Source organism: Tachyglossus aculeatus, chromosome 13 (assembly GCF_015852505.1).
Source record: "Tachyglossus aculeatus isolate mTacAcu1 chromosome 13, mTacAcu1.pri, whole genome shotgun sequence".
NCBI lineage: Eukaryota > Metazoa > Chordata > Mammalia > Monotremata > Tachyglossidae > Tachyglossus > Tachyglossus aculeatus.
In genome coordinates this window covers 2088994-2114930 of record NC_052078.1, presented here as the reverse complement: position 1 = coordinate 2114930, position 25937 = coordinate 2088994, and the positions used below count along the sequence as shown (strand labels likewise).

The window sequence follows — 25937 nt, the reverse complement described above, 5'->3', positions numbered from 1 at the left end:
AGTAAGCGCTCGGGAGAGGCCGGGACAATGAACAGGCCCAGGTGACGGGACCCTGGGCCTCAGACTCGCACGTCGGCTTGGGGGACATGCATGCCGGGGACGCTTGACTCTTTTCCAGTCCAGGCCCGGCTCGGCCTTCCACCTCCGGGCCTCGGTGACAATGCCAGGATCCGTCCGCTCCAAAATAGCCGGGCCGATCCTGCCCTTTTATAGCCATCTTCTATTGTGAGGCCTGGCATGTGACCCCGGGCACAGGGGGTGAGCGGAGGGATAAAGGACCGGTGCCCGTCCCCTCGCCCCCCGTCCCCGGCCGTCCCCTCGCCCCGAGACAGCTCGACCCTCGACGGTCGCCCGCCCGCCCGCCCGCCTCGCCCGCTCCTAGGCCTCTCGCTCGCCGCCATGCCCCCCAAGAAGCTGGACCCGAAGAAGGAGGACCCCAAGGCCGCCGCCAAAGCGGCCCCGGCCCCCGCCCCGGCCCCGGCCCCGGCCCCCGTGCCGGAGCCCCCCAAGGAGGTGGCGTTCGACCCGTCGAAGATCAAGGTAGGTCTGGCGGAGGGGCCGGGGACGGGAGAGCGGCCACGCTACAGCCAGAGGGTGGACGGGTTGGATGATAATGATGGTATTTGGTCAGCGCTTACTACGGGCCAAGCACTGCTCTAAACACTGGGGGAGACAAGGTGATCAGTTTGTCCCACAGGGAGGGGAGAGCATCCACACTACAGCCAGAGGTTGGACGGGTTGGATGATAATGATGGTATTTGGTAAGCGCTTATTATGTCCGAGCACTGTTCTAAACACTGGGGGAGATAAGGTGATCAGTTTGTCCCACAGGGAGGGGAAAGCGTCCACGCTACAGCCAGAGGGTGGAGGGGTTGGATGATAATGATGGTATTTGGTAAGCGCTTACTATGTGCCGAGCACTGTTCTAAGTGTGGAGGGAGATACAAGGTGATTAGGCTGTCCCTCAGGGAAGGGAGAGCGTCCACGCTACAGCCAGAGGATGAAGGGGTTGGATGATAATGATGGTATTTGGTAAGCGCTTACTATGTGCCAAGCACTGCTCTAAGTGTGGAGGGAGATACAAGGTGATCAGTTTGTCCCACGGGGAGGGGAGAGTGTCCACGCTACAGCCAGAGGATGGAGGGGTTGGATGATAATGATGGTATTTGGTAAGCGCTTATTATGTCCGAGCACTGTTCTAAACACTGGGGGAGACAAGGTGATCAGTTTGTCCCACAGGGAGGGGAGAGCGTCCACGCTACAGCCAGAGGATGGAGGGGTTGGATGATAATGATGGTATTTGGTAAGCGCTTACTATGTGCAGAGCACTGTTCTAAGCACTGGGGGAGACAAGGTGATCAGTTTGTCCCACAGGGAGGGGAGAGCGTCCATGCTACAGCCAGAGGTTGGAGGGGTTGGATGATAATGATGGTATTTGGTAAGTGCTTACTATGTGCCGAGCACTGTTCTAAGCACTGGGGGAGACAAGGTGATCAGTTTGTCCCACGGGGAGGGGAGAGCGTCCACACTACAGCCAGAGGGTGGAGGGGTTGGATGATAATGATGGTATTTGGTAAGCGCTTACTATGTGCCAAACACTGTTCTAAGTGTGGAGGGAGATACAAGGTGATTAGGCTGTCCCACAGGGAGGGGAGAGTGTCCACGCTACAGCCAGAGGTTGGACGGGTTGGATGATAATGACGGTATTTGGTAAGCGCTTACTATGTGCCAAGCACTGCTCTAAGTGTGGAGGGAGATACAAGGTGATTAGGCTGTCCCACAGGGAGGGGAGAGTGTCCACGCTACAGCCAGAGGATGGACGGGTTGGATAATAATGACGGTATTTGGTAAGCGCTTACTATGTGCCAAGCACTGTTCTAAGCACTGAGGGAGACAAGGTGATCAGTTTGTCCCACAGGGAGGGGAGAGCGTCCACGCTACAGCCAGAGGATGGAGGGGTTGGATGATAATGATGGTATTTGGTAAGCGCTTACTATGTGCCGAGCACTGTTCTAAGTGTGGAGGGAGATACAAGGCGATTAGGCTGTCCCACAGGGAGGGGAGAGCGTCCACGCTACAGCCAGAGGATGGAGGGGTTTGATAATAATGACGGTATTTGGTAAGCGCTTACTATGTGCCAAGCACTGTTCTAAGCACTGAGGGAGACAAGGTGATCAGTTTGTCCCACAGGGAGGGGAGAGCGTCCACGCTACAGCCAGAGGATGGAGGGGTTGGATGATAATGATGGTATTTGGTAAGCGCTTACTATGTGCCGAGCACTGTTCTAAGTGTGGAGGGAGATACAAGGCGATTAGGCTGTCCCACAGGGAGGGGAGAGCGTCCACGCTACAGCCAGAGGATGGAGGGGTTGGATGATAATGATGGTATTTGGTAAGCGCTTACTATGTGCCGAGCACTGTTCTAAGTGTGGAGGGAGATACAAGGTGATTAGGCTGTCCCACAGGGAGGGGAGCGTGTCCACGCTACAGCCAGAGGATGGAGGGGTTGGATAATAATGACGGTATTTGGTAAGCGCTTACTATGTGCCGAGCACTGTTCTAAGCGTGGGGAGAGAACAAGGTGATGAGGTTGTCCCACGGGGGGGCTCACGGTCTTCATCCCCATTTGACAGGTGAGGTCACTGAGGCCCTGAGAATAATAATAATAATGGCATTTATTAAGCACTTACTATGTGCAAAGCACTGTTCTAAGCGCTGGGGAGGTTACCAGGTGATCAGGTTGTCCCACGGGGGGCTCCCAGTCTTCATCCCCATTTTCCAGATGAGGGAACTGAGGCCCAGAGAAGTGAAGTGACTCACCCAGAGTCACCCAGCTGACAAGGGGCGGAGCCGGGATTTGAACCCACGACTGACAGTGGGTCCCATGGGGGACAGGGACTGTGTCCAACCTGATTAGCTGGTTTAATAATGATGGCATTTGTTAAGCGCTTACTATGTGCCAAGCACTGTTCTAAGCGCTGGGGAGGTTACAAGGTGATCAGGTTGTCCCACGGGGGGCTCATAGTCTTCATCCCCATTTTCCAGATGAGGGAACTGAGGCCCAGAGAAGTGAAGTGACTCTCCCAGAGTCACCCAGCTGACAAGGGGCGGAGGCGGGATTTGAACCCAGGACCTCTGACTCCAAAGCCCGGGCTCTTTCCACTGAGGCACGGTGATGGGCAGAACTCCCAGCCGATCATGGGCAGGGGAATGCGTCCGTTAATTCTGTTGTTTTGTAAATAGTGATCTGACTAATGATGGTATTTGTTAAGCGCTTACTATGTGCCGAGCACTGTTCTGAGCGCTGGGGGAGATACAAGGTGATCAGGCTGTCCCACGGGGGGCTCACCGTCTTCATCCCCATTTTCCAGATGAGGTCACTGAGGCACGGAGAATGATGATGACGATGATTGTGTTTGTTAAGCGCTTACTATGTGCCAAGCACCGTTCTAAGCGCTGGGGAGATACAAGGTGAGCAGGTTGTCCCACGTGGGGCTCACGGTCTTCATCCCCATTTTCCAGATGAGGGAACTGAGGCACGGAGAAGTGACTGTGAGCCCGCTGTTGGGTAGGGACCGTCTCTATATGTTGCCAACTTGGATTTCCCAAGCGCTTAGTACAGTGCTCTGCACACAGGAAGCGCTCAATAAATACGATTGAATGACAGAATGAATGAAAGTGACTTCCCAAGGTCACGCGGCAGACAAGTGCAGAGAAGCAGCGTGCCTCAGGGGAAAGAGCCCGGGCTTTGGACTCAGAGGTCATGGGTTCAAATTCCGCCTCCGCCCCTTGTCAGCTGGGTGACTTTGGGCAAGTCGCTTCACTTCTCTGGGCCTCAGTTCCCTCCTCTGGAAAATGGGGATGAAGACTGTGAGCCCCCCGTGGGACAACCTGATCACCTTGTATCTCCCCCAGCGCTTAGAACAGTGCTTGGCACAGAGTTAGCACTTAGATACCATCAGCGTGGCTCAGTGGAAAGAGCCCGGGCTTGGGAGTCAGAGGTCATGGGTTCGAATCCCGCCTCCGCCACTTCCCGGCTGTGTGACTTTGGGCAAGTCACTTCACGTCTCTGTGCCTCAGTGACCTCATCTGGAAAATGGGGAGGAAGACTGTGAGCCCCCCGGGGGACAAGCTGATCACCTTGTATCCTCCCCAGCGCTTAGAACAGTGCTCTGCACATAGTAAGCGCTTAACAAATGCCATCATCATTATTATTATTATTATTATCGGCTGTGTGACTTTGGGCAAGTCACTTCACTTCTCTGGGCCTCAGTTCCCTCATCTGTAAAATGGGGAGGAAGACTGTGAGCCCCCCGTGGGACAACCTGATCACCTTGTATCTCCCCCAGCGCTTAGAACAGTGCTTGGCACATAGTAAGCGCTTAACAAATACCATTATTATTCAGCGCTTAGAACGGGGCTTGGCACATAGTAATATAGTACTATAATATAATATAATATATATACTATACTGTACTATACAATATACTATACTATAATATAAAATATAATAGAAAATATAATATAATATATAATACATAATATAATGATAATATTAATAATATAATAGTAATAGTAATATAGTACTATAATATAATATATATACTATACTGTACTATACTGTACTATACAATATACTATACCACACCATACTATAAAATATAATATAAAATATAATATAATACATAATATAATAATATAACAATATAATAATACTATTATATAATAATATGCACTATGCATAACGTGATATTATAATATATAATATAATACAATGTAATATGATATAATATATGATATGATATGAAATAATATAGCCTGATATAGTCTAATATAATATAACATAATATAATATAACGACATAATATAATATAATATAATATATAAAATATAATATATAATATAATACAATATAGATTATGTGCATAGTAAGTGTTTATTAATAATGATGATGATGACATTTATTAAGCATAGCAATGACATTTATTAATAATGATAAATAATAATGATGGCATTTATTAAGCACTTACTACGTGCAAAGCACTGTTCTAAGCGCTGAACACTGTTCTGTGCTGAGCACTGTTAAGCGCTTCCTATGTGCAAAGCACTGTTCTAAGTGCTTAATAAACACCATTGTTTTATTATTATTGTTGTTGTTATTGTTATTATTATTATTGTTGTTATTATTATTATTATTATTATTATTATTCAACTGGGAATTTTCCAATTATGCTCCCCCGGACCCCAATCCATGGTCACCCCCCTTTTCCTCCTTAAATTCATTCATTCCTTCAATCCTATTGAATTGTATTGAATCGATTGAATGAATAATAATAAAGATAATAATTACGATGATAATCATTATAATAATAATGATAATGGTTATCATAATAACGATAATAATGATAATAATAGTGATAATGATAATAATGGTGATAATAATAACAATACTGATAATGATAATGGTTATCATAATAACGATAATACTAATGATAGTGATAATAATAATAATGATGCTGATAATAATAACAATAATGATAATGATAATGGTTATCATAATAACGATAATGATAGTGATAGTAATAATGATAATAATGGTGATAATAATAACAATAATGATAATGATAATGGTTATCATAATAACGATAATACTAATGATAATGATAGTGATAATAATAATGATAATGATAATGATGTTGATAATAACAATAATGATAATGATAATGGTTATCATAATAACGATAATGATAGTGATAATAATAATGATAATAATAATGATAATAATGGTGATAACAAAGTTGTTAATTCGGATGATAAGCATAATAATGATAATAATAACAATAATGACAATGACAATAACCATAATAACGATAATGATAATGATAATAATAGTGACAATAACAGTGATAATAATAGTGATAATAATAAAGACAATAATCATAATAATGATAATCATAACAATAAAGATAATTATAATAATGATAAAAATAATGATAATAATGCTGATGATAACAACAATAATGATAACGATAATGGTTATCACAATAACAATAATAATAGTGATGATAATAATGATAATAATGGTGATAATAATAAGAATAATGATAATGATAATGGTTATCATAATAACGATAATAATAATAGTGATAATAATAATGATAATAATGGTGATTGCAATAACAATAATGATAATGGTTATCATAATAACGATGATAATAATAGTGATAATAATAATGATAATAATGGTTATTGCAATAACAATAATGATAATTGTTATCATACTAGCGATAATAATAATAGTGATAATAATAATGATAATAATGGTAATAATAATGATGATAATGGTTATCATAATAACGATGATGATAATAGTGATAATAATAATGATAATAATGGTGATAATAATAATAATGAGAATGGTTATCATAATAACGATAATAATAATGATAATAATAGTGATAATAATGATAATAACGATGACTATAACAAAGATAATAATTACGGTGATGATCATATTGATGATAGTAACGACAATAACAGTAATGATAATAATTATAATAATGATAACAATAATGATAATAACGGTGATTATTATTATAATAATGGTAAGAATGATGACGTTGATGATGATGATAATGACGATAACGATAATAATAATAATAATAATAATAATAATGACCCGCCGCGCATGCGCACATAAACCCTCCCGGCGCCGCGTGCTCTCCCCCGCCCCCTCCCCCCATATGGGCGGGTGTCACCAGCGTCGCGCATGCGCACATTGGCCCACCTCCCTCCCCGCCCCCCCTGAGGCGCGCGCGTGTGTCTGCCGAGTCGCGCGTGCGCACACGCCCCCCGACACCCCCCACCACCACCGGAGCGTCGCGCAGGCGCAGACGCGTTTCCCGCGGCCTGCACTGTTTCTAGGCGACCTGAGGCCTGCCCAACTTTCGGGGGGATTGTGGGGGGATTAGCGCCGGAAAAAGCTTCAAAACCTGGAGGCAGGGGCCCTTCCCACCTCATAAATCCATCAGGGTCTTGCCCATCTGCTGCCCATCTGCCCCCTCCCCCACCCAGGGGCCTCCAGGACCATCTGGCCACCAGCCTGGCATGTTCATTCATTCATTCGTTCATTCATTCATTCAGATAATAATGATGGTACTATGTGCCAAGCACCGTTCTAAGCGCTGCCAACTTGTACTTCCCAAGCGCTTAGTCCAGTGCTCTGCACACAGTAAGCGCTCAATAAATACGATTGAATGAATGAATGAATGAATACAAGGGGATCAGGTTGTCCCTAGTGGGGCTCGCAGTCTTCATCCCCATTTGACAGATGAGGTCACTGAGGCCCAGAGAAGCGAATAATAATAATAATAATGATGATGGTATTTGTTAAGCGCTTACTATGTGCAAAGCACTTTTCTCAGCGCTGGGGAGGTTACAAGGTGATCAGGTGGGCCCACGGGGGCTCACAGTTTTAATCCCCATTTTACAGATGAGGTCACTGAGGCCCAGAGAAGTGAAGTGACTTGCCCAAAGACAGTTGGCCGAGTCAGGATTTGAACCCATGACCTCTGACTCCAAAGCCCGGGCCCTTTCCACAGAGCCATGCTGCTGACTTGCCCAAAGTCACACCGCCGGGATTTGAACCCATGACCTCCAACTCCCAAGCCCGGGCTCTTTCCGCTGAGCTGCGCTGCTTCTCCAAATAATAATAATAATAATAATGAAGGCATTTATTAAGCACTACTTAATAAATGCCATCATTCTGGACTGTGAGCCCATTGTAGGGTAGGGACCATCTCTATATGTTACCAACTTGGACTTCCCAAGCGCTTAGTCCAGTGCTCTGCGCACAGTAAGCGCTCAATAAATACGATTGAATGAAATGAATGAATACATCCACTGACACCTGTGTGTGTTTGGGAGTGAGAAGCAGCGTGGCTCAGTGGAAAGAGCCCGGGCTTTGGAGTCAGAGGTCATGGGTTCGAATCCCGACTCTGCCAATTGCCAGCTGTGGGACTTTGGGCAGGTCACTTCACCTCTGACTCCCAAGCCCGGCCTCTTTCCGCTGAGCCACGCTGCTTCTCGCTAGACCGTAAGCCCTGTGTGGGCAGGGATGGTCTCTCATTGCTGAATTGTACTTTCCAAGCGCTTAGTCCAGTGCTCTGCACTCAGTAAGCGCTCAATAAATACAATTGAATGAATGAATAGAAGCCCACGTTACATTTAGGGGGCATCCAGCATAGTGCCCTGCATGTAGTGGGCGTCCTGCACAGCACTGTACATCCCGTGTCAGTTGAGTGAAGCAGCGTTGCTCAGTGGCAAGAGCCCGGGCTTTGGAGTCAGAGGTCATGGGTTCAAATCCTGGCTCGGCCAACTGTCTTTGGGCAAGTCACTTAACTTCTCTGGGCCTCAGTGACCTCATCTGGAAAATGGGGATGAAGACTGTGAGCCCCCCGTGGGACAACCTGATCGCCTTGTAACCTCCCCGGCGCTTAGAACAGTGCTCGGCACATAGTAAGCGCTTCATAAGCGCTGTCCTTCCCAAGCGCTTAGTACAGTGCTCTGCACACAGTAAGCGCTCAATAAATACGATTGATAAATGCCATCGTTATTATTATTGAGTGGCTGTAGTGAGCGATGCGGACGGTCAGGGCACTGCCTCTCTGGGTTCCGTTTCAGATCGAGTTCACCCACGACCAGATAGAAGGTGAGTCCGTGTCCGTGTGCTCGTCCACACGCGTGTCCGTGTTCCTCCCCTTCCCCGGCCTCATCATCATCAATCGTATTTATTGAGCGCTTACTATGTGCAGAAGAGCACTGTAGTAAGCGCTTTTAACAAAATGTAAATGGATGTAATGTATGTATGTATGTATGTAAAATGTATGTATGTAAAATGTATGTAAAAGGCCTCCCTTCTCTGGCGTCGGTCCGACCCTTGCTGAGCGCCCCTTCCCCACCCGTCCCTGACCCCGGCTCGACGTTTCCTCCGGGCGCACATGGACGGCCATGTGTGGGCTTCACGTGCACATGTGTTTGCGTGCATACGAGGCGCCCGTCAGTACGCGTGTGCGCGCATTGAGGTGATTAAATTGGGATTTAATCGGCGGCGGCTGAGAATTCCCAAGCTTCCCCCTCGCTTCCCGCTCGGCCTACCGACGGCGGTTGGGTAAGGACCGTCTCGGTTGCCGATTTGTACTTCCCAGGCGCTTAGTACAGAGCTCTGCACATAGTCAGCGCTCAGTAAGTACGACCGAATGAATGAATGACAGACGGACAAAGCAGATTTCACCAGGGTGTCAGTCGCGGACAAGATGGGGCCCGACCAGACAGATTTTGCTTTCTTTATGGAATTAGTTAGGCGCTTACTATGTGCCAGGCACTGTACTGAGTGCTGGGGGTAGATACAAGATGATCAGGTTGTCCCATGTGTGGCTCCCACTCTTCATCCCCATTTGACAGCTGAGCCCCCCGTGGGACAACCTGATCACCTTGTAACCTCCCTAGCGCTTAGAACAGTGCTTTGCACATAGTAAGCGCCTAATAAATGCCATTATATATATAGTGATATATATGTATATATGTTTTTATGTATTTACTACCCTTTTTATTTGTTTATTTTACTTGTACATATTTATTCTACCTATTTTATTTTGTTAGTATGTTTGGTTTTGTTCTCTGTCTCTCCCTTTTAGCCTGTGACCCCGCTGTTGGGTAGGGACTGTCTCTACATGTTGCCAACTTGGACTTCCCAAGCGCTTAGTACAGTGCTCTGCACACAGTAAGCGCTCAATAAACACGATTGAATGAATGAATGAATGGAAAGAGCCCGGGCTTTGGAGTCATGGGTTCAAATCCCAGCTGGGTGACTTTGGGCAAGTCACTTCACTTCTCTGGGCCTCAGTTCCCTCATCTGTCAAATGGGGATGAAGACTGTGAGCCCCCCGTGGGACAACCTGATCACCTTGTAACCTCCCCGGTGCTTAGAACAGTGCTTTGCACATAGTAAGCGCTTAATAAATGCCATTATATATAAGGTGATCAGGTTGTCCCACTTGGGGCTCACAGTCTTCATCCCCATTTTCCAGATGAGGTCACTGAGGCCCAGAGAAGTGAAGTGACTCGCCCAAAGTCACCCAGCTGACAATTGGCGGAGCCGGGATTTGAACCCATAATAATAATAATGGTATTTGTTAAGTGCTTACTATGTGCAAAGCACTGTTCTAAGCACTGGGGGGATACAAGATGATCAGGTTGTCCCATGTGGGGCTCACAGTCTTAATCCCCATTTTACAGATGAGGAAACTGAGGCACAGAGAAGTGAAGTGACTCGCCCAAAGTCACCCAGCTGACAATTGGCGGAGCCGGGATTTGAACCCATGACCTCGGACTCCAAAGCCCGGGCTCTTTCCACCGAGCCACGCTGCTTCTCTAGCTTGTGCGTCTAGCTTTACTTCTATTTGTTCTGACGACTTGACACCCGTCCACATGTTGTGTTTTGTCGACCGTCTCCCCCTTCTAGACCGTGAGCCCGCTGTCGGGTAGGGACTGTCTCTCTATGTTGCCAAATTGTACTTCCCAAGCGCTTAGTCCAGTGCTTTGCACACAGTAATCGCTCAATAAATACAACTGCTCTCCCCCTTCTAGACTGTGAGCCCACTGTTGGGTTGGGACCGTCTCTAGATGTTGCCAACTTGTACTTCCCAAGCGCTCAGTCCGGTGCTCTGCACACAGTAAGCGCTCAATAAATACGACTGCTCTCATTAAATGCCATCATTATTCAATCAGTCGTATTTATTGAGCGCTTACTGTGTGCAGAGCACTGTACTAAGTGCTTGGGAAGTACAAGTTGGCAACATAGAGAGACAGTCCCTACCCAACAGTTGGCTCACAGTCTAAAAGGGGGAGACAGAGAACAAAACCAAACATACTAACAAAATAAAATAAATAGGATAGATATGTACAGGTAAAATAAATAAATAAATAAATAGAGTAATAAATCTGTACAAACATATATCCATATATCCAGGTGCTGTGGGGAAGGGAAAGAGGTAAGATGGGGGGGATCATCATCATCATCATCAGTCATATTTATTGAGCGCTTACTATGTGCAGAGCACTGGACTAAGCGCTTGGGAAGTACAAATTGGCAACCTATAGAGACGGTCCCTACCCAACAGTGGGCTCACAGTCTAAAAGGGGGAGACAGAGAACAAAACCAAACATCCTAACAAAATAAAATAAATAGGATAGATATGTACAAGTAAAATAAATAAATAGCATAATAAATATGTACAAACATATATCCATATATCCAGGTGCTGTGGGGAAGGGAAGGAGGTAAGATGGGGGGGATCATCATCATCATCATCAATCGTATTTATTGAGCGCTTACTATGTGCAGAGCACTGTACTAAGTGCTTGGGAAGTACAAATTGGCAACATCTAGACACGGTCCCTACCCAACAGTGGGCTCACAGTCTAAAAGGGGAAGACAGAGAACAAAACCAAACATACTAACAAAATAAAATAAATAGGATAGATATGTACAAGTAAAATAAATAAATAGAGTAATAAATCTGTACAAACATATATCCATATATCCAGGTGCTGTGGGGAAGCGAAGGAGGTAAGATGGGGGGGATGGAGATGGGGACGAGGGGGAGAGGAAGGAATGCTGTGCACACAGTAAGCGCTCAATAAATACGATTGATTGATTGATGGATGGATTGATTGATTGATTGATTGAATGCCCACCCGCCCCGTCTGTGCCCGCAGAGTTCAAGGAAGCCTTCTCCCTGTTCGACCGGACGCCCAAGTGCGAGATGAAGATCAGCTACGGCCAGTGCGGGGATGTGATGCGCGCCCTGGGCCACAATCCCACCCAGGCCGAGGTCCACAGGGTGCTGGGCCGCCCCAAACCCGACGGTGGGGAGCGGAGGAGGGTCCGGCGGGAAGGACGGGGGGCGGACTGGGCCCCATCCCGGGCCAGGGGGAGGAGGGCGGCCTTCCTGGAGGCGGCGTTGGCATCGGAGAAGCAGCGTGGCTCAGTGGCGAGAGCCCAGGCTTTGGAGTCGGAGGTCATGGGTTCAAATCCCAGCTCTGCCAATTTGGGCAAGCCGCTTCACTTCTCTGGCCCTCGGTGACCTCATCTGGAAAATGGGGGTGAAGACTGGGAGCCCCACGGGGGACAACCTGAGCATCATCAATCGTATTTATGGAGCGCTGACTGTGTGCAGAGCACTGGACTAAGCGCTGGGGAAGTACAAATTGGCAATATATAGAGACAGTCCCTACCCAACAGTGGGCTCGCAGTCTAAAAGGGGGAGACAAAACCAGACATACTACAAAATAAAATAGGATAGGTACAAGTAAAATAAATAAATAGAGTAATAAATATGTAGAAATGGAGTTGGAGGTCATGGGTTCAAATCCCAGCTCTGCCAATTTGGGCAAGCCGCTTCACTTCTCTGGCCCTCGGTGACCTCATCTGGAAAATGGGGGTGAAGGCTGGGAGCCCCACAGGGGACAACCTGAACGTCATCAGTCGTATTTATGGAGCGCTGACTGTGTGCAGAGCACTGGACTAAGCGCTGGGGAAGTACACATTGGCAATATATAGAGACAGTCCCTACCCAACAGTGGGCTCGCAGTCTAAAAGGGGGTGACAAAACCAAACATACTACAAAATAAAATAGAATAGATATGTACAAGTTAAATAAATAAATAGAGTAATAAATCTGTACAAACATATATACATAAATACAGGTGCAGTGGGGAAGGGAAGGAGGTGAGATGGGGGGATGGAGAGGGGGAGAGGAAGGAAGGGGCTCAGTCTGGGAAGGCCTCCTGGAGGAGGTGAGCTCTCAGTAGGGCCTTGAAGGGAAAACCTGATCACCTTGTAACCTCCGCAGCGCTTGGCACATCGTAAGCGCTTAATAAATGCCGTCATTATTATTATTATTTATTACTCTACATATTTATTACTCTATTTATTTATTTATTTTACTTGTACATTTCTATCCTACTTATTTATTTTGTTGGTATGTTTGGTTCTGTTCTCTGTCTCCCCCTTTTAGACTGTGAGCCCACTGTTGGGTAGGGACTGTCTCTATGTGATGCCGATTTGTACTTCCCAAGCGCTTAGTACAGTGCTCTGCACATAGTAAGCGCTCAATAAATACGATTGATTGATTGATTGATTGATTATTATTATCGTCCCAGAGCTGAACTCGAAGATGATGGACTTCGAGACCTTCCTGCCCCTGCTGCAGCACGTGTCCACCGGCAAGGACAGGGGCACCTACGAGGACTTCGTGGAGGGGCTGCGCGTCTTCGACAAGGAGGGCAACGGCACCGTCATGGGCGCCGAGCTCCGCCACGTGCTCTCCACCCTGGGTGAGTCGCCCCGCCACCGCCGGGGGAAACCTAGGCCGTCTAGTCTATAATAATAATAATAATAATGGCATTTATTAAGTGCTTACCATGTGCAAAGCACCGTTCTAAGCGCTGGGGAGGTCACAAGGTGATCAGGTTGTCCCACTGGGGGTTCACAGTTTTCATCCCCATTTTCCAGATGAGGGAACTGAGGCCCAGAGAAGTGAAGCGACTGGCCCAAAGTCACACAGCCGACCAGTGGCAGAGCCGGGATTTGAACCCATGACCTCTGACTCCAAATAATAATAATCATGGTATTTGTTAGGCGCTTACTATGTGCAAAGCACCGTTCTAAGAGCTGGGGGGGTTACAAGGTGATCAGGTTGTCCCAGGGGGGGTTCACAGTTTTCATCCACATTTTACAGATGAGGGAACTGAGGCCCAGAGAAGTGAAGCGACTGGCCCAAAGTCACACAGCCGACAACTGACAGAGCCGGGATTTGACCCCGTGACCTCTGACTCCAAATAATAATAATAATCATCATGGTATTTGTTAGGCGCTTACTATGTGCAAAGCACTGTTCTAAGCGCTGGGGAGGTTACAAGGTGATCAGGCTGTCCCACGGGGGGTTCACAGTTTTAATCCCCATTTTCCAGATGAGGGAACTGAGGCCCAGAGAAGTGAAGCGACTTGTCCAAAGTCACACAGCCGACAGTGGCAGAGCCGGGATTTGACCCCATGACCTCTGACTCCAAATAATAATAATCATGGTATTTGTTAGGCGCTTACTATGTGCAAAGCACTGTTCTAAGCGCTGGGGAGGTCACAAGGTGATCAGGTTGTCCCACGGGGGGTTCACAGTTTTAATCCCCATTTTACAGACGAGGGAACTGAGGCCCAGAGAAGTGAAGCGACTTGCCCAAAGTCACACAGCCGACCAGTGGCAGAGTCGGGATTTGAACCCGTGACCTCGGACTCCAAAGCCCGGGCTCTTGCCACTGAGCCACGCTGCTTCTCCCCTGGGAGATGGAGCAGCTGGGACGGGAAAACCAGGCCACGGGCCAGTCGAAATCAGGCCGAGGGGGGGAAAAGGAGACGGAGTGAGGCCCGTCTGACCTCTCGTTGAGAGTCCAGTGCTCTGCAATCAATCAATCAATCAATCAATCGTATTTATTGAGCGCTTACTGTGTGCAGAGCACTGGACTAAGCGCTTGGGAAGTCCAAGTCGGCAACGCATAGAGACGGTCCCTACCCAACAGCGGGCTCACAGTCTCACACGGTAAGCGCTCAATAAATACGACTGAATCATCATCATCATCAATCGTATTTATTGAGCGCTTACTGTGTGCAGGGCACTGTACTAAGCGCTTGGGAAGGACAAATTGGCAACATATAGAGACAGTCCCTACCCAACATGGGGCTCACAGTCTAAAAGACTGAATGAACGAGAGGCCGGTCTCTGGCGGGTGGCGGGTAGCAGGGACTGCCCCAGGAAGGAGGGTGGTGTTTGTGTGACTTTGGGCAAGTCACTTAACCTCTCTGGGCCTCAGTTACCTCATCTGTGAGCCCGCTGTTGGGTAGGGACCGTCTCTATAGGTTGCCATCTTGGACTTCCCAAGCGCTTAGTACAGTGCTCTGCCCACAGGAAGCGCTCAATAAATACGATTGATTGATTGATTGATTGATCTGTGAGCCCGCTGTTGGGTAGGGACCGTCTCTATAGGTTGCCAACTTGGACTTCCCAAGCGCTTAGTACAGTGCTCTGCACACAGGAAGCGCTCAATAAATACGATTGATTGATTGATCTGTGAGCCCGCTGTTGGGTAGGGACCGTCTCTGTATGTTGCCAACTTGGACTTCCCAAGCGCTTAGTACAGTGCTCTGCACACAAGAAGCGCTCAATAAATACGATTGATTGATTGATTGATTGATCTGTGAGCCCGCTGTTGGGTAGGGACCATCTCTATAGGTTGCCAACTTGGACTCCCCAAGCGCTTAGTCCAGTGCTCTGCACACAGGAAGCGCTCAATAAATACGATTGATTGATTGATTGATTGATCTGTGAGCCCGCTGTTGGGTAGGGACCGTCTCTGTAGGTTGCCAACTTGGACTTCCCAAGCGCTTAGTCCAGTGCTCTGCACACAGGAAGCGCTCAATAAATACGATTGATTGATTGATTGATTGATTGATCTGTGAGCCCGCTGTTGGGTAGGGACCGTCTCTATAGGTTGCCATCTTGGACTTCCCAAGCGCTTAGTCCAGTGCTCTGCACACAGGAAGCGCTCAATAAATACGATTGATTGATTGATCTGTGAGCCCGCTGTTGGGTAGGGACCGTCTCTATAGGTTGCCATCTTGGACTTCCCAAGCGCTTAGTACAGTGCTCTGCACACAGGAAGCGCTCAATAAATACGATTGATTGATTGATCTGTGAGCCCGCTGTTGGGTAGGGACCGTCTCTGTAGGTTGCCAACTTGGACTTTCCAAGCGCTTAGTACAGTGCTCGGCACACAGGAAGCGCTCAATAAATACGATTGATTGATTGATTGATTGATTGATCTGTGAGCCCGCTGTTGGGTAGGGACGGTCTCTGTATGTTGCCAACTTGGACTTCCCAAGCGCTTAGTACAGTGCTCTGCGCACAGGAAGCGCTCAATAAATACGATGGAATGAATGAATGAATCTGTAAAATGGGGATTAAAGCTGTGAGCCCTATGTGGGACAACCTGATCACCTTGTATTCCCCCCACCAGCGCTTAGAACAGTGCTTCGCACATAGTAAGCGCTTAACAAATGCCATTATTATTATTATTATTATTATTTGCCCAGAGCTTAGAGAAGCAGCGGGGCTCAGTGGAAAGAGCCTGGGCTTTGGAGTCAGAAGTTGTGGGTTCGAATCCTGGCTCTGCCAATTATTTTTATTGCATTTATTAAGCGCTTACTATGTGCCAAGCACTGTTCTAAGCGCTGGGGAGGATACAAGGTGATCAGGTTGTCCCACGGGGGGCGCCCAGTCTTCATCCCCATTTGACAGATGAGGGAACTGAGGCCCAGAGAAGTGAAATGACTCACCCAAGGTCACACCGTAGACGAGCGGCGGAGCTGGGATTAGAACCCACGACCACCGACTCCTAATAATAATAATAATAATGATGATCGCAATCTGGTTCTAATCCCAGCTCCGCCACTCGTCTGCGGTGTGACCTTGGGCGAGTCACTTCGCTGCAAAGCACCGTTCTAATCAATCAATCAATCAATCTTATTGAGCGCTTACTGTGTGCAGAGCACTGTACTAAGCGCTTGGGAAGTACAAGTTGGCAACATATAGAGACAGTCTCTACCCAACAGTGGGCTCACAGTCTAAAAGGGGGAAGTTACTGCGCTTCTAAGCGCAGAGGCGGTTACAAGGTGATCGGGTTGTCCCCCGTGGGGCTCACAGTCTTCATCCCCATTTCCCAGATGAGGGAACTGAGGCCCAGAGAAGTGACTTGCCCAAAGTCACACAGCCGACAGTTGGCGGAGCCGGGATTTGAATAATAATAATAATAATAATAATGGTATTTGTTAAGCACTTACTGTGTGCAAAGCACTGTACTAAGCGCTGGGGAGGTTACAAGGTGATCAGGCTGTCCCACGGGGGGCTCACAGTCTTAATCCCCATTTTCCAGATGAGGTCACTGAGGCCCAGAGAAGTGAAGCGACTTGCCCAAAGTCACCCAGCCGACAGTTGGCGGAGCCGGGATTTGAACCCGCGACCCCTGACTCCGAAGCCCGCTGAGCCCCGCCCTCTGCCCTTCTATCAATCAATCAATCAATCAATCGTATTTATTGGGCGCTTCCTGTGTGCAGAGCGCCGGACTGAGCGCTTGGGAAGGACAAGTTGGCAACCCATAGAGACGGTCCCTACGGACTGTGAGCCCGCTGTCGTCTCTGGACGTCCTCCCCAAGCGCTTAGTCCGGTGCTCTGCACACAGGAGGCGCTCAATAAATACGATTGAATGAATGAATGAATGAAAAGGCTGACCTCCCCCCCCCCCCCCGCCCCGAGGTGACCCCCAAGTTGACCCCCGTCCTCCCCATCCTTCCAGGGGAGCGGCTGACGGAGGACGAAGTGGAGAAGCTGATGGCCGGACAGGAGGACGTCAACGGCTGTGTCAACTACGAGGGTGAGCCCCCGGACCCCCTCCCCAGTCATCATCATCATCATCAATCATATTTATTGAGCGCTTACTATGTGCAGAGCACTGTACTAAGCGCTTGGGAAGTACAAATTGGCAACATGTAGAGACAGTCCCTTCCCAACAGTGGGCTCACAGTCTAAAAGGGGGAGACAGAGAACAAAACCAAACATACTAACAAAATAAAATAAATAGAATAGATATGTACAAATAAAATGAATCAATCGTATTTATTGAGCGCTTACTATGTGCAGAGCACTGTACTAAGCGCTTGGGAAGTACAAATTGGCATCACATAGAGACAGTCCCTACCCTACAGTGGGCTCACAGTCTAAAAGAATAAATAGAGTAAAAAATATGTACAAACATATATACATATATACAGGTGCTGTGGGGAAGGGAAGGAGGTAAGATGGGGGGGATGGAGAGGGGGACGAGGGGGAGAGGAAGGAAGGGGCTGAGTGTGGGAAGGCCTCCTGGAGGAGGTGAGCTCTCAGCAGGGCCTTGAAGGGAGGAAGAGAGCGAGCTTGGCGGATGGGCAGAGGGATTGGGGGCATTCCAGGCCCGGGGGAGGACGTGGGCCGGGGGTCGATGGCGGGACAGGCGAGAGCGAGGTACCGTGAGTCAATCAATCAATCGTATTTATCGATACGATTGATGACGATTGATACGCCGTCCCCCCGATGGTGCTCACTCTGTGCCCAATGCTGGGCCCAACGCAGCCCCCGTCCACCACGGGCCTCCTGGATGGAGCGGGAGAGGAGCCATCCGTCGCCCACCGTGGATGGTAGACCAATACGACGGACACGTCCCCTACCCCCAACGGGCGTCCAGTCTAGACAGTCGGCGCGGAGCCCTGCGCTGAGCGCTGCGGGGGAGGAACTGGAGGACTGGAAGCTCTTCCTGGGCAGGGATTGTCCTCTTATTGTCCTTTCGGGCTCTCCCAATCGCTTAGCGCAGTGCTCCACACGCAGTAAGCGCTCTATCAATCCCGCCGAATGAGTCGAATGGCATTTATTAGGCGCTTACTACATGCAAGGCACTGTTCTGAGCGCTGGGGAGGTTCCAAGGTTGTCCCACGTGGGGCTTACAGATGAGGGAACCGAGGCGCCGAGAAGTGAAGCGACTTGCCCAAAGTCACCCAGCTGACAAGTGGCGGAGCCGGGATTTGAACCCATGACCTCACCCCTTCCCCAACTTTTTTTTCTATAAAGCGCTTACTATGTGCCAAGCATTGTTCTCAGCGCTGGGGGGGTTACAAAGTGATCAGGTGGTCCCACGGGGGGCTCCCAGTCTTCATCGCATTTTCCAGATGAGGGAACTGAGGCCCAGAGAAGTGAAGTGACTTGCCCAAAGTCACCCAGCTGACAATTGGTGGAGCTGGGATTTGAACCCGTGACCTCGGACTCCAAAGCCCGGGCTCTTTTCCAGTGGGCCACGCTGCTTCTCTGCTTCCCAACTTCCCTCATCCCCGCCTTGCCTGCACATGTCTCTTTTTTTTTTGATGGCATTTATTAAGCGCTTACTATGTGCAAAGCACTGTTCTAAGCGCTGGGGAGGTTACAAGGTGATCAGGTTGTCCCACGGGGGGCTCACAGTCTTCATCCCCATTTTCCAGATGAGGGAACTGAGGCCCAGAGAAGTGAAGTGACTTGCCCAAAGTCACCCAGCTGACAGTTCGCGGAGCTGGAATTCGAACCCATGACCTCTTACTCCAAAGCCCAGGCTCTTTCCACTGAGCCATGCTGCTTCCCTGACTGAGCTGTCAGACCGAACCCCCAAAACTCTGGGCTCTGCACCCCGCTTTAATAATAATAATAATAATAATGATGATGGCATTTGTTAAGCGCTTACTATGTGCCAAGCACTGTTCTAAGCGCTGGGGAGGTTACAAGCTGATAAGGTTTGTCCCACATGTGGCTCACAGTCTTCATCCCCTTCATCCACTTAAACTCTCCGTGCCTCAGTGACCTCATCTGTAAAATGGGGATGAAGACTGTGAGCCCCCCCGTGGGACAACCTGATCACCTTGTAACCTCCCCAGCGCTTAGAACGGTGCTTGGCACATAGTAAGTGCTTAATAAATGCCATTATTATTATTATTATCCCCATCTTACAGATGAGGGAACTGAGGCCCAGAGAAGTGAAGTGACTCGCCCAAAGTCCCACACAGCCGACAGTTGGCGGAGTCGGGATTAGAACCCACGACCTCTGACTCCCAAGCCCGGGCTCTTTCCACTGAGCCACACTTTGCCCCGTAACGGAACCCACCCGGGTTGGGGTTGCTGATGCCAACTTGTCCTTCCCGAGCGCTTAGTACAGTGCTCTGCCCACAGGAAGCGCTCAACAAATCCGATTGAATGAATTGAAGAGAAGCAGCGTGGCTCAGTGGAAAGAGCCCGGGCTTTGGCGTCAGAGGTCATGGGTTCAAATCCCGGCCCTGCCACCTGTCAGCTGGGTGACTTTGGGCAAGCCGCTTCACTTCTCTGGGCCTCAGTGACCTCAGCTGTAAAATGGGGGTGAAGACTGGGAGCCCCCCGGGAGACAACCCGATCACCTTGTAACTTCCCCAGCGCTTAGAACAGTGCTTTGCACATAGTAAGCGCTTAATAAATGCCATTATTATGATTATTAGGGTGGGGAGGCAGACAACAACGGTTCCCTCATCTGGAAAATGGGGATGAAGACTGTAAGCCCCCCGGGGGACAACCCGATCACCTCGTCACCTCCCCAGCGCTTAGAACAGTGCTTTGCACATAGTAAGCACTTAAATGCCATTATTGTTATTATTATTAGTAATAATAATGAATGAATGAATTACCCCTGCCCCTCTCTCTCCCCCCTGCCAGCGTTCGTGAAATACATTATGTCCAACTAAAGCCGGAGGGATTCAGGTGAGTTTGCGGCCCGGCCTCTTCCACCCCGGGATTCGGGAGGCCTCTCCGGGCCCAGGCACTAACCTTCCTCCTGATAATAGTTGTGCTAACCGTTAATAATAATAATAACGTTGGTATCTGTTAGGCGCTTACTATGTGCCAAGCACTGTCCTAAGCGCTGGGGAGGCTACAAGGTCATCACGGGGGGCTCCCGGTCTTCATCCCCGTTTTATAGATTCATTCAGTCGTTCAATCGTATTTATTGAGCGCTTCCTGTACATATTTATTACTCTATCTATTTATTTATTTATTTATTTATTTTACTTGTACATTTCTATCCTATTTATTTAATTTTGTTGGTATGTTTGGTTCTGTTCTCTGTCACCCCCTTTTAGACTGTGAGCCCACTGGTGGGTAGGGACTGTCTCTATGTGTTGCCAATTTGTACTTCCCAAGCGCTTAGTACAGTGCTCTGCACATAGTAAGCGCTCAATAAATACGATTGATTGATTGATTGATTCCTGTGTGCAGAGCACTGGACTAAGCACTTGGGAAGTCCAAGTTGGCAACATCATCATCATCAATTGTATTTATTGAGCGCTTACTATGTGCAGAGCACTGTACTAAGCGCTTGGGAAGTACAAATTGGCAACGTATAGAGACATCGAGAGACGGTCCCTACCCACCAGCGGGGCCGGGATTTGAACCCATTCATTCATTCATTCATTCATTCATTCTTTCGGATTCATTCAATCAGCGCTTAGAACAGTGCTTTGCACATAGTAAGCGCTTAATAAATGCCATTATTATTATTATTATTATTATTATTATTATTATTATTATTTACTGAGCGCTTACTGTATGCAGAGCACTGGACTATGCATATATGTTTGTACATATTTATTTACTCTATTTATTTATTTATTTTATTTGTACATATCTATTCTATTTATTTTATTTTGTTAGTATGTTTGGTTTTGTTCTCTGTCTCCCCCTTTTAGCCTGTGAGCCCACTGTTGGGTAGGGACTGTCTCTATATGTTGCCAACTTGTACTTCCCAAGCGCTTAGTACAGTGCTCTGCACACAGTAAGCGCTCAATAAATACGATTGATGATGATGATGATGATGATGGACTAAGCGCTGGGAAGGTTACAAGGTGACCCACTGTTGGGTAGGGACCGTCTCTATATGTCGCCAACTTGGACTTCCCAAGCGCTTAGTACGGTGCTCTGCACACAGGAAGCGCTCAATAAATACGATTGATGATGACCTCCGACTCCCAAGCCCGGCACTGTACTAAGCGCCGGGGAGGATACGATGCGGTCCCCGTCCCGCGTGGGGCTCCCGCTCTCAATCCCCGTTTGACGGGCGAGGGAATGGAGGCCCGCGTGAAGTGACTTTAGACTGTGAGCCCACTGTTGGGTAGGGACTGTATGTGTTGCCAATTTGTACTTCCCAAGTGCTTAGTACAGTGCTCTGCACATAGTAAGCGCTCAATAAATATGATTGATTGATTGATTGATTGATTGACTTGGCCAAGGTCACCCAGCCGACGAGTGGCGGAGGTGGGATTTGAACCCGGCTCAGGCCCGGGCTCTACCCACCAGGCCGTGCGGCTCCCATGAGGCATTGCTGCTTCCCATGGGATGGGGGGCAAGGAAGAGGGTGGCTGGGGAAGACCCCCCCAACACAAAACCTTCTCCCACTTTTTTCCAAGTCCTGTCTGCCCTTCGCCCGCCAGGACTGGCGCAGGGGGAACGGGGCCTCCACTACAGCGGGAGGGATCCAAGTCAGACTCCTCTCCCCCTTGTGCCAAACACTGTGCACACCACCACCTCCTTGCTTCTCTTCTAGGAAGTCCAGTCCGCGTCCGGACCCCACGGGGCGGGGGGGCGCAGCTTCCTGTTCCAGCCTGGGAACGAGGAGATTCCCGACCGTCCGGAAATCTTGGGATGGGGGAAGCGGGGGTCGGGGGAGGCGGTTTTCCTGGGAGAGAGGGATGGGGGGGCTCCTGGAGCCCTCCCGGGATCCCTCCTTCCCTCATTAAAGGCCTCGTCCGTTCGATCGGATTTCCAATCGGATTTCTTGGGCGCCTACTCCAGCGTGGCTCAGTGGGAAGACCGCGGGCGTGAGCCCGCTGTTGGGTGGGGACCGTCTCTATATGTTGCCAACTTGGACTTCCCAAGCGCTTAGTACAGTGCTCTGCACACAGTAAGCGCTCAATAAATACGATTGATTGATTGGGAGTCAGAGGTCATGGGTTCAAATCCCGGCGCCGCCGCTTATCAGCTGTGGGACTGTGGGCCAGTCACTTCTCTTCCTCTTCACTTCTCTTCCTCTCTTCTCTTCACTTCCAGCCCTTAGAACAGTGCTTTGCACATAGTAAGCGCTTAAGAAATGCCATTATTACAGGGAAGCCGCGCGGCTCAGCGGAAAGAGCCCGGGCTTTGGAGTCCGAGGTCGTGGGTTCAAATCCCAGCTCTGCCGGTTGTCAACTGGGTGACTTTGGGCGAGTTGCTTCACTTCTCCGGGCCTCAGTTCCCTCCTCTGGAAAATGGGGATGAAGACTGGGAGCCCCACGTGGGACAACCTGATTACCTTGTATCTACCCCAGTGCTTAGAATAGTGCTTGGCACATAGTAAACGCTTAACAAATTTATTATTATTCTCTGAGCCTCAGTTCCCTCATCTGTCAAATGGGGATAAAGACTGTGAGCCCCCCTCATGGGACAACCTGATCACCTTGTAACCTCCCCAGTGCTTAGAACAGTGCTTTGCACATAGTAAGCGCTTAATACATGCCTTTATTTATTTATTTATTTATTTATTTATTTCCTCTTCACTTTTCTTCCTCTCTTCACTTCCAGCGCTTAGAACAGTGCTTTGCACATAGTAAGCGCTTAATAAATGCCATCATTATGATCATTCTCTGGGCCTCAGTGACCTCATCTGGAAAACGGGGGTGAAGACCGTGAGCCCCATGTGGGACAACCTGATGACCTTGTCTCTCCCCCAGCGCTTAGAACAGCGCTTGTTTTTTATGATGGCATTGATTAAGCGCTTACAATGTGCAAAGCACTGTTCTAAGCGCTGGGGTGGTTGCAGGGTGATCAGGTTGTCCCACGGGGGGCTCCCGGTCTTCATCCCCATTTGACAGATGAGGGAACTGAGGCCCAGAGAAGTGAAGCGACTTGCCCAAAGTCACCCAGCTGACAAGTGGCAGAGGCGGGATTTGAACCCATGACCTCTGACTCCAAAGCCCGGGCTCTTTCCACTGAGCCACGCTGTTTCTCTGATGACTTGACACCCGTCCACATGTTTCGTTTTGTTGTCCGTCTCCCCCTTCTAGACCGTGAGCCCGTCGTTGGGTAGGGATTGTCTCTCTCATTCATTCATTTAATCGTATTTATTGAGCGCTTACTGTGTGCTGAGCACTGTACTAAGCGCGTGGAAAGTGCAATTCAGCCGCAGATAAGAGTCGGTCCCTCCCCAACATTCATTCATTCATTCATTCAGTCGTATTTATTGAGCGCTTACTGTGTGCAGAGCACTGGACTAAGCGCGTGGAAAGTGCAATTCAGCCGCAGAGAAGAGTCGGTCCCTCCCCAGCATTCATTCATTCATTCATTCAATCGTATTTATTGAGCGCTTACTGTGTGCAGAGCACTGGACTAAGCGCGTGGAAAGTGCAATTCAGCCGCAGAGAAGAGTCGGTCCCTCCCCAACATTCATTCATTCATTCAATTGTATTTATTGAGCGCTTACTGTGTGCAGAGCACTGTAATAAGCGCGTGGAAAGTGCAATTCAGCCACAGATAGAGTCGGTCCCTCCCCAACAATCATTCATTCATTCATTCAATCGTATTTATTGAGCGCTTACCGTGTGCAGAGCACTGGACTAAGCGCGTGGAAAGTGCAATTCAGCCACAGAGTCGGTCCCTCCCCAACAATTATTCATTCATTCATTCAGTCGTATTTATTGAGCGCTTACTGTGTGCAGAGCACTGTACTAAGCGCGTGGAAAGTGCAATTCAGCCGCAGATAAGAGTCGGTCCCTCCCCAACATTCATTCATTCATTCATTCAATCGTATTTATTGAGCGCTTACTGTGTGCAGAGCACTGGACTAAGCGCGTGGAAAGTGCAATTCAGCCACAGAGTCGGTCCCTCCCCAACATTCATTCATTCAATCGTATTTATTGAGCGCTTACTGAGTGCAGAGCACTGTACTAAGCGCTTGCAAAGTCCAAGTTGGCAACATATAGAGACGGCCCCTACCCCTGTTGCCGAATTGGACTTTCCAAGCGCTTAGCACAGTGCCCTGCGCACACGATAAACACGGTTGATTGATCGAATGACTATCGAAATGTGAAACTATGAAATATGGAAATATGACATTCGCGGGCCTGGCACGGATCCGGTTAACGACGCTCATCTAGCTTTATTTCTATTTATTGTGACGACTTGACACCCGTCCACATGTTTTCTTCCGCCGCCCGTCTCCCGCTTCTTGACCGCGAGCCCGTTGTCGGGTAGGGGCCGCTTTTAGACTCCCCGAGCGCTTAGTCCAGTGCCCTGCACATAGGAAGCGCTCAGTAAATACCAATGAATGAATGTGGCGGGAGGAGATGGGGTCCAGGGAAGGGAGAAAGGGAGGAGAGAGGCCTCGGTTTTGGGGCCGGGCAGGGCCCGTCCAAACCCCGGGCCTGGAGACTTTCCCCGGGTTTCCGGCATCGCTGACTCATCCTTCTGGGAATCTCCTGGCACTGCCATGCAAGGGCACAGCCAGGAATCCGACTGGCATTCGGAAGGGGCGGGAATGGGGGTCCCTCCGCCATTCCCGGTGGGCCGGAGGGCGGAATTCCCTGGAAACCATGGAGCCACCCGGTCCCCTAGGCCGGCCCGCCCGGTGGGGCTGGGGCCGTGACCCCGGCGACCCTCGGCGGCGTCCTCGGCCCTCCCCGCTTGGCTCCGGGTGCGAGGGTTGGTCTGCCCACGCTCCCGCTCGCTGCGGATGGGCTCCACGCCTTTCCCCAGACGCGCTCCCGGAGGAGGAGGGCGGGAAGGAAGAGGAGGACAATAACATGGATAAATTACAGATTCATCCATTCAGTCGTATTGATTGAGCACTTACTGTGTGCAGAGAGCACTGGACTAAGCACTTAATGTATTTTGCAATAATAATAATGATGGCATTTCCGAGAGGCTCTGTGATTTGGGCTTGTTGTCGTGGGCCAGGCCTGAGGGCTGAGTGGAGGAGGAGGAGCGTGGCTCAGTGGCAAGAGCCCGGCCTGTGGGGTCAGAGGTCAGGGGTTCAAATCCCGGCTCCGCCAATTGTCAGCTGTGTGACTTCGGGCAAGTCACTTCACTTCTCTGGGCCTCAGTTCCCTCATCTGGAAAATGGGGATGAAGACTGGGAGCCCCAAGTGGGACAACCTGATCACCTGGTAACCTCCCCAGCGCTTAGAACGGTGCTTGGCACATAGTAAGTGCTTAACAAATGCCA

At 48.9% G+C, this 25937-nt stretch overlaps 1 protein-coding gene across 2 annotated transcripts; it reads left to right on the top strand.

Annotated features, from left to right (window-relative positions):
* The first annotated feature begins 301 nt into the window (after positions 1 to 301).
* MYL3 (myosin light chain 3) lies at positions 302 to 22424 on the top strand. 2 transcript variants are annotated; one of them, XM_038755951.1, is made up of 7 exons: positions 302 to 540; positions 8682 to 8709; positions 11778 to 11927; positions 13224 to 13397; positions 17466 to 17543; positions 20405 to 20449; positions 22287 to 22424. In XM_038755951.1, exons 1-6 carry the CDS (start codon positions 400 to 402, stop codon positions 20431 to 20433), a joined length of 600 nt encoding a protein of 199 aa, XP_038611879.1. In that variant the 5' UTR covers positions 302 to 399; the 3' UTR covers positions 20434 to 20449; positions 22287 to 22424. The 2 variants fall into 2 exon arrangements, with proteins under 2 accessions (XP_038611879.1, XP_038611880.1); XM_038755952.1 differs by lacking the exon at positions 22287 to 22424 and adding an exon at positions 22150 to 22275.
* Positions 22425 to 25937: the final 3513 nt, after the last annotated feature.

Coding starts and splice junctions, on each gene's coding strand:
- MYL3 (XM_038755951.1), top strand. CDS start 400: ATGCCCCCCAAGAAGCTGGACCCGAAGAAGGAGGACCCCAAGGCCGCC. Junction 8,710..11,777: donor CACCCACGACCAGATAGAAG/GTGAGTCCGTGT, acceptor CTGTGCCCGCAG/AGTTCAAGGAAGCCTTCTCC. Junction 11,928..13,223: donor GGGCCGCCCCAAACCCGACG/GTGGGGAGCGGA, acceptor TTATCGTCCCAG/AGCTGAACTCGAAGATGATG.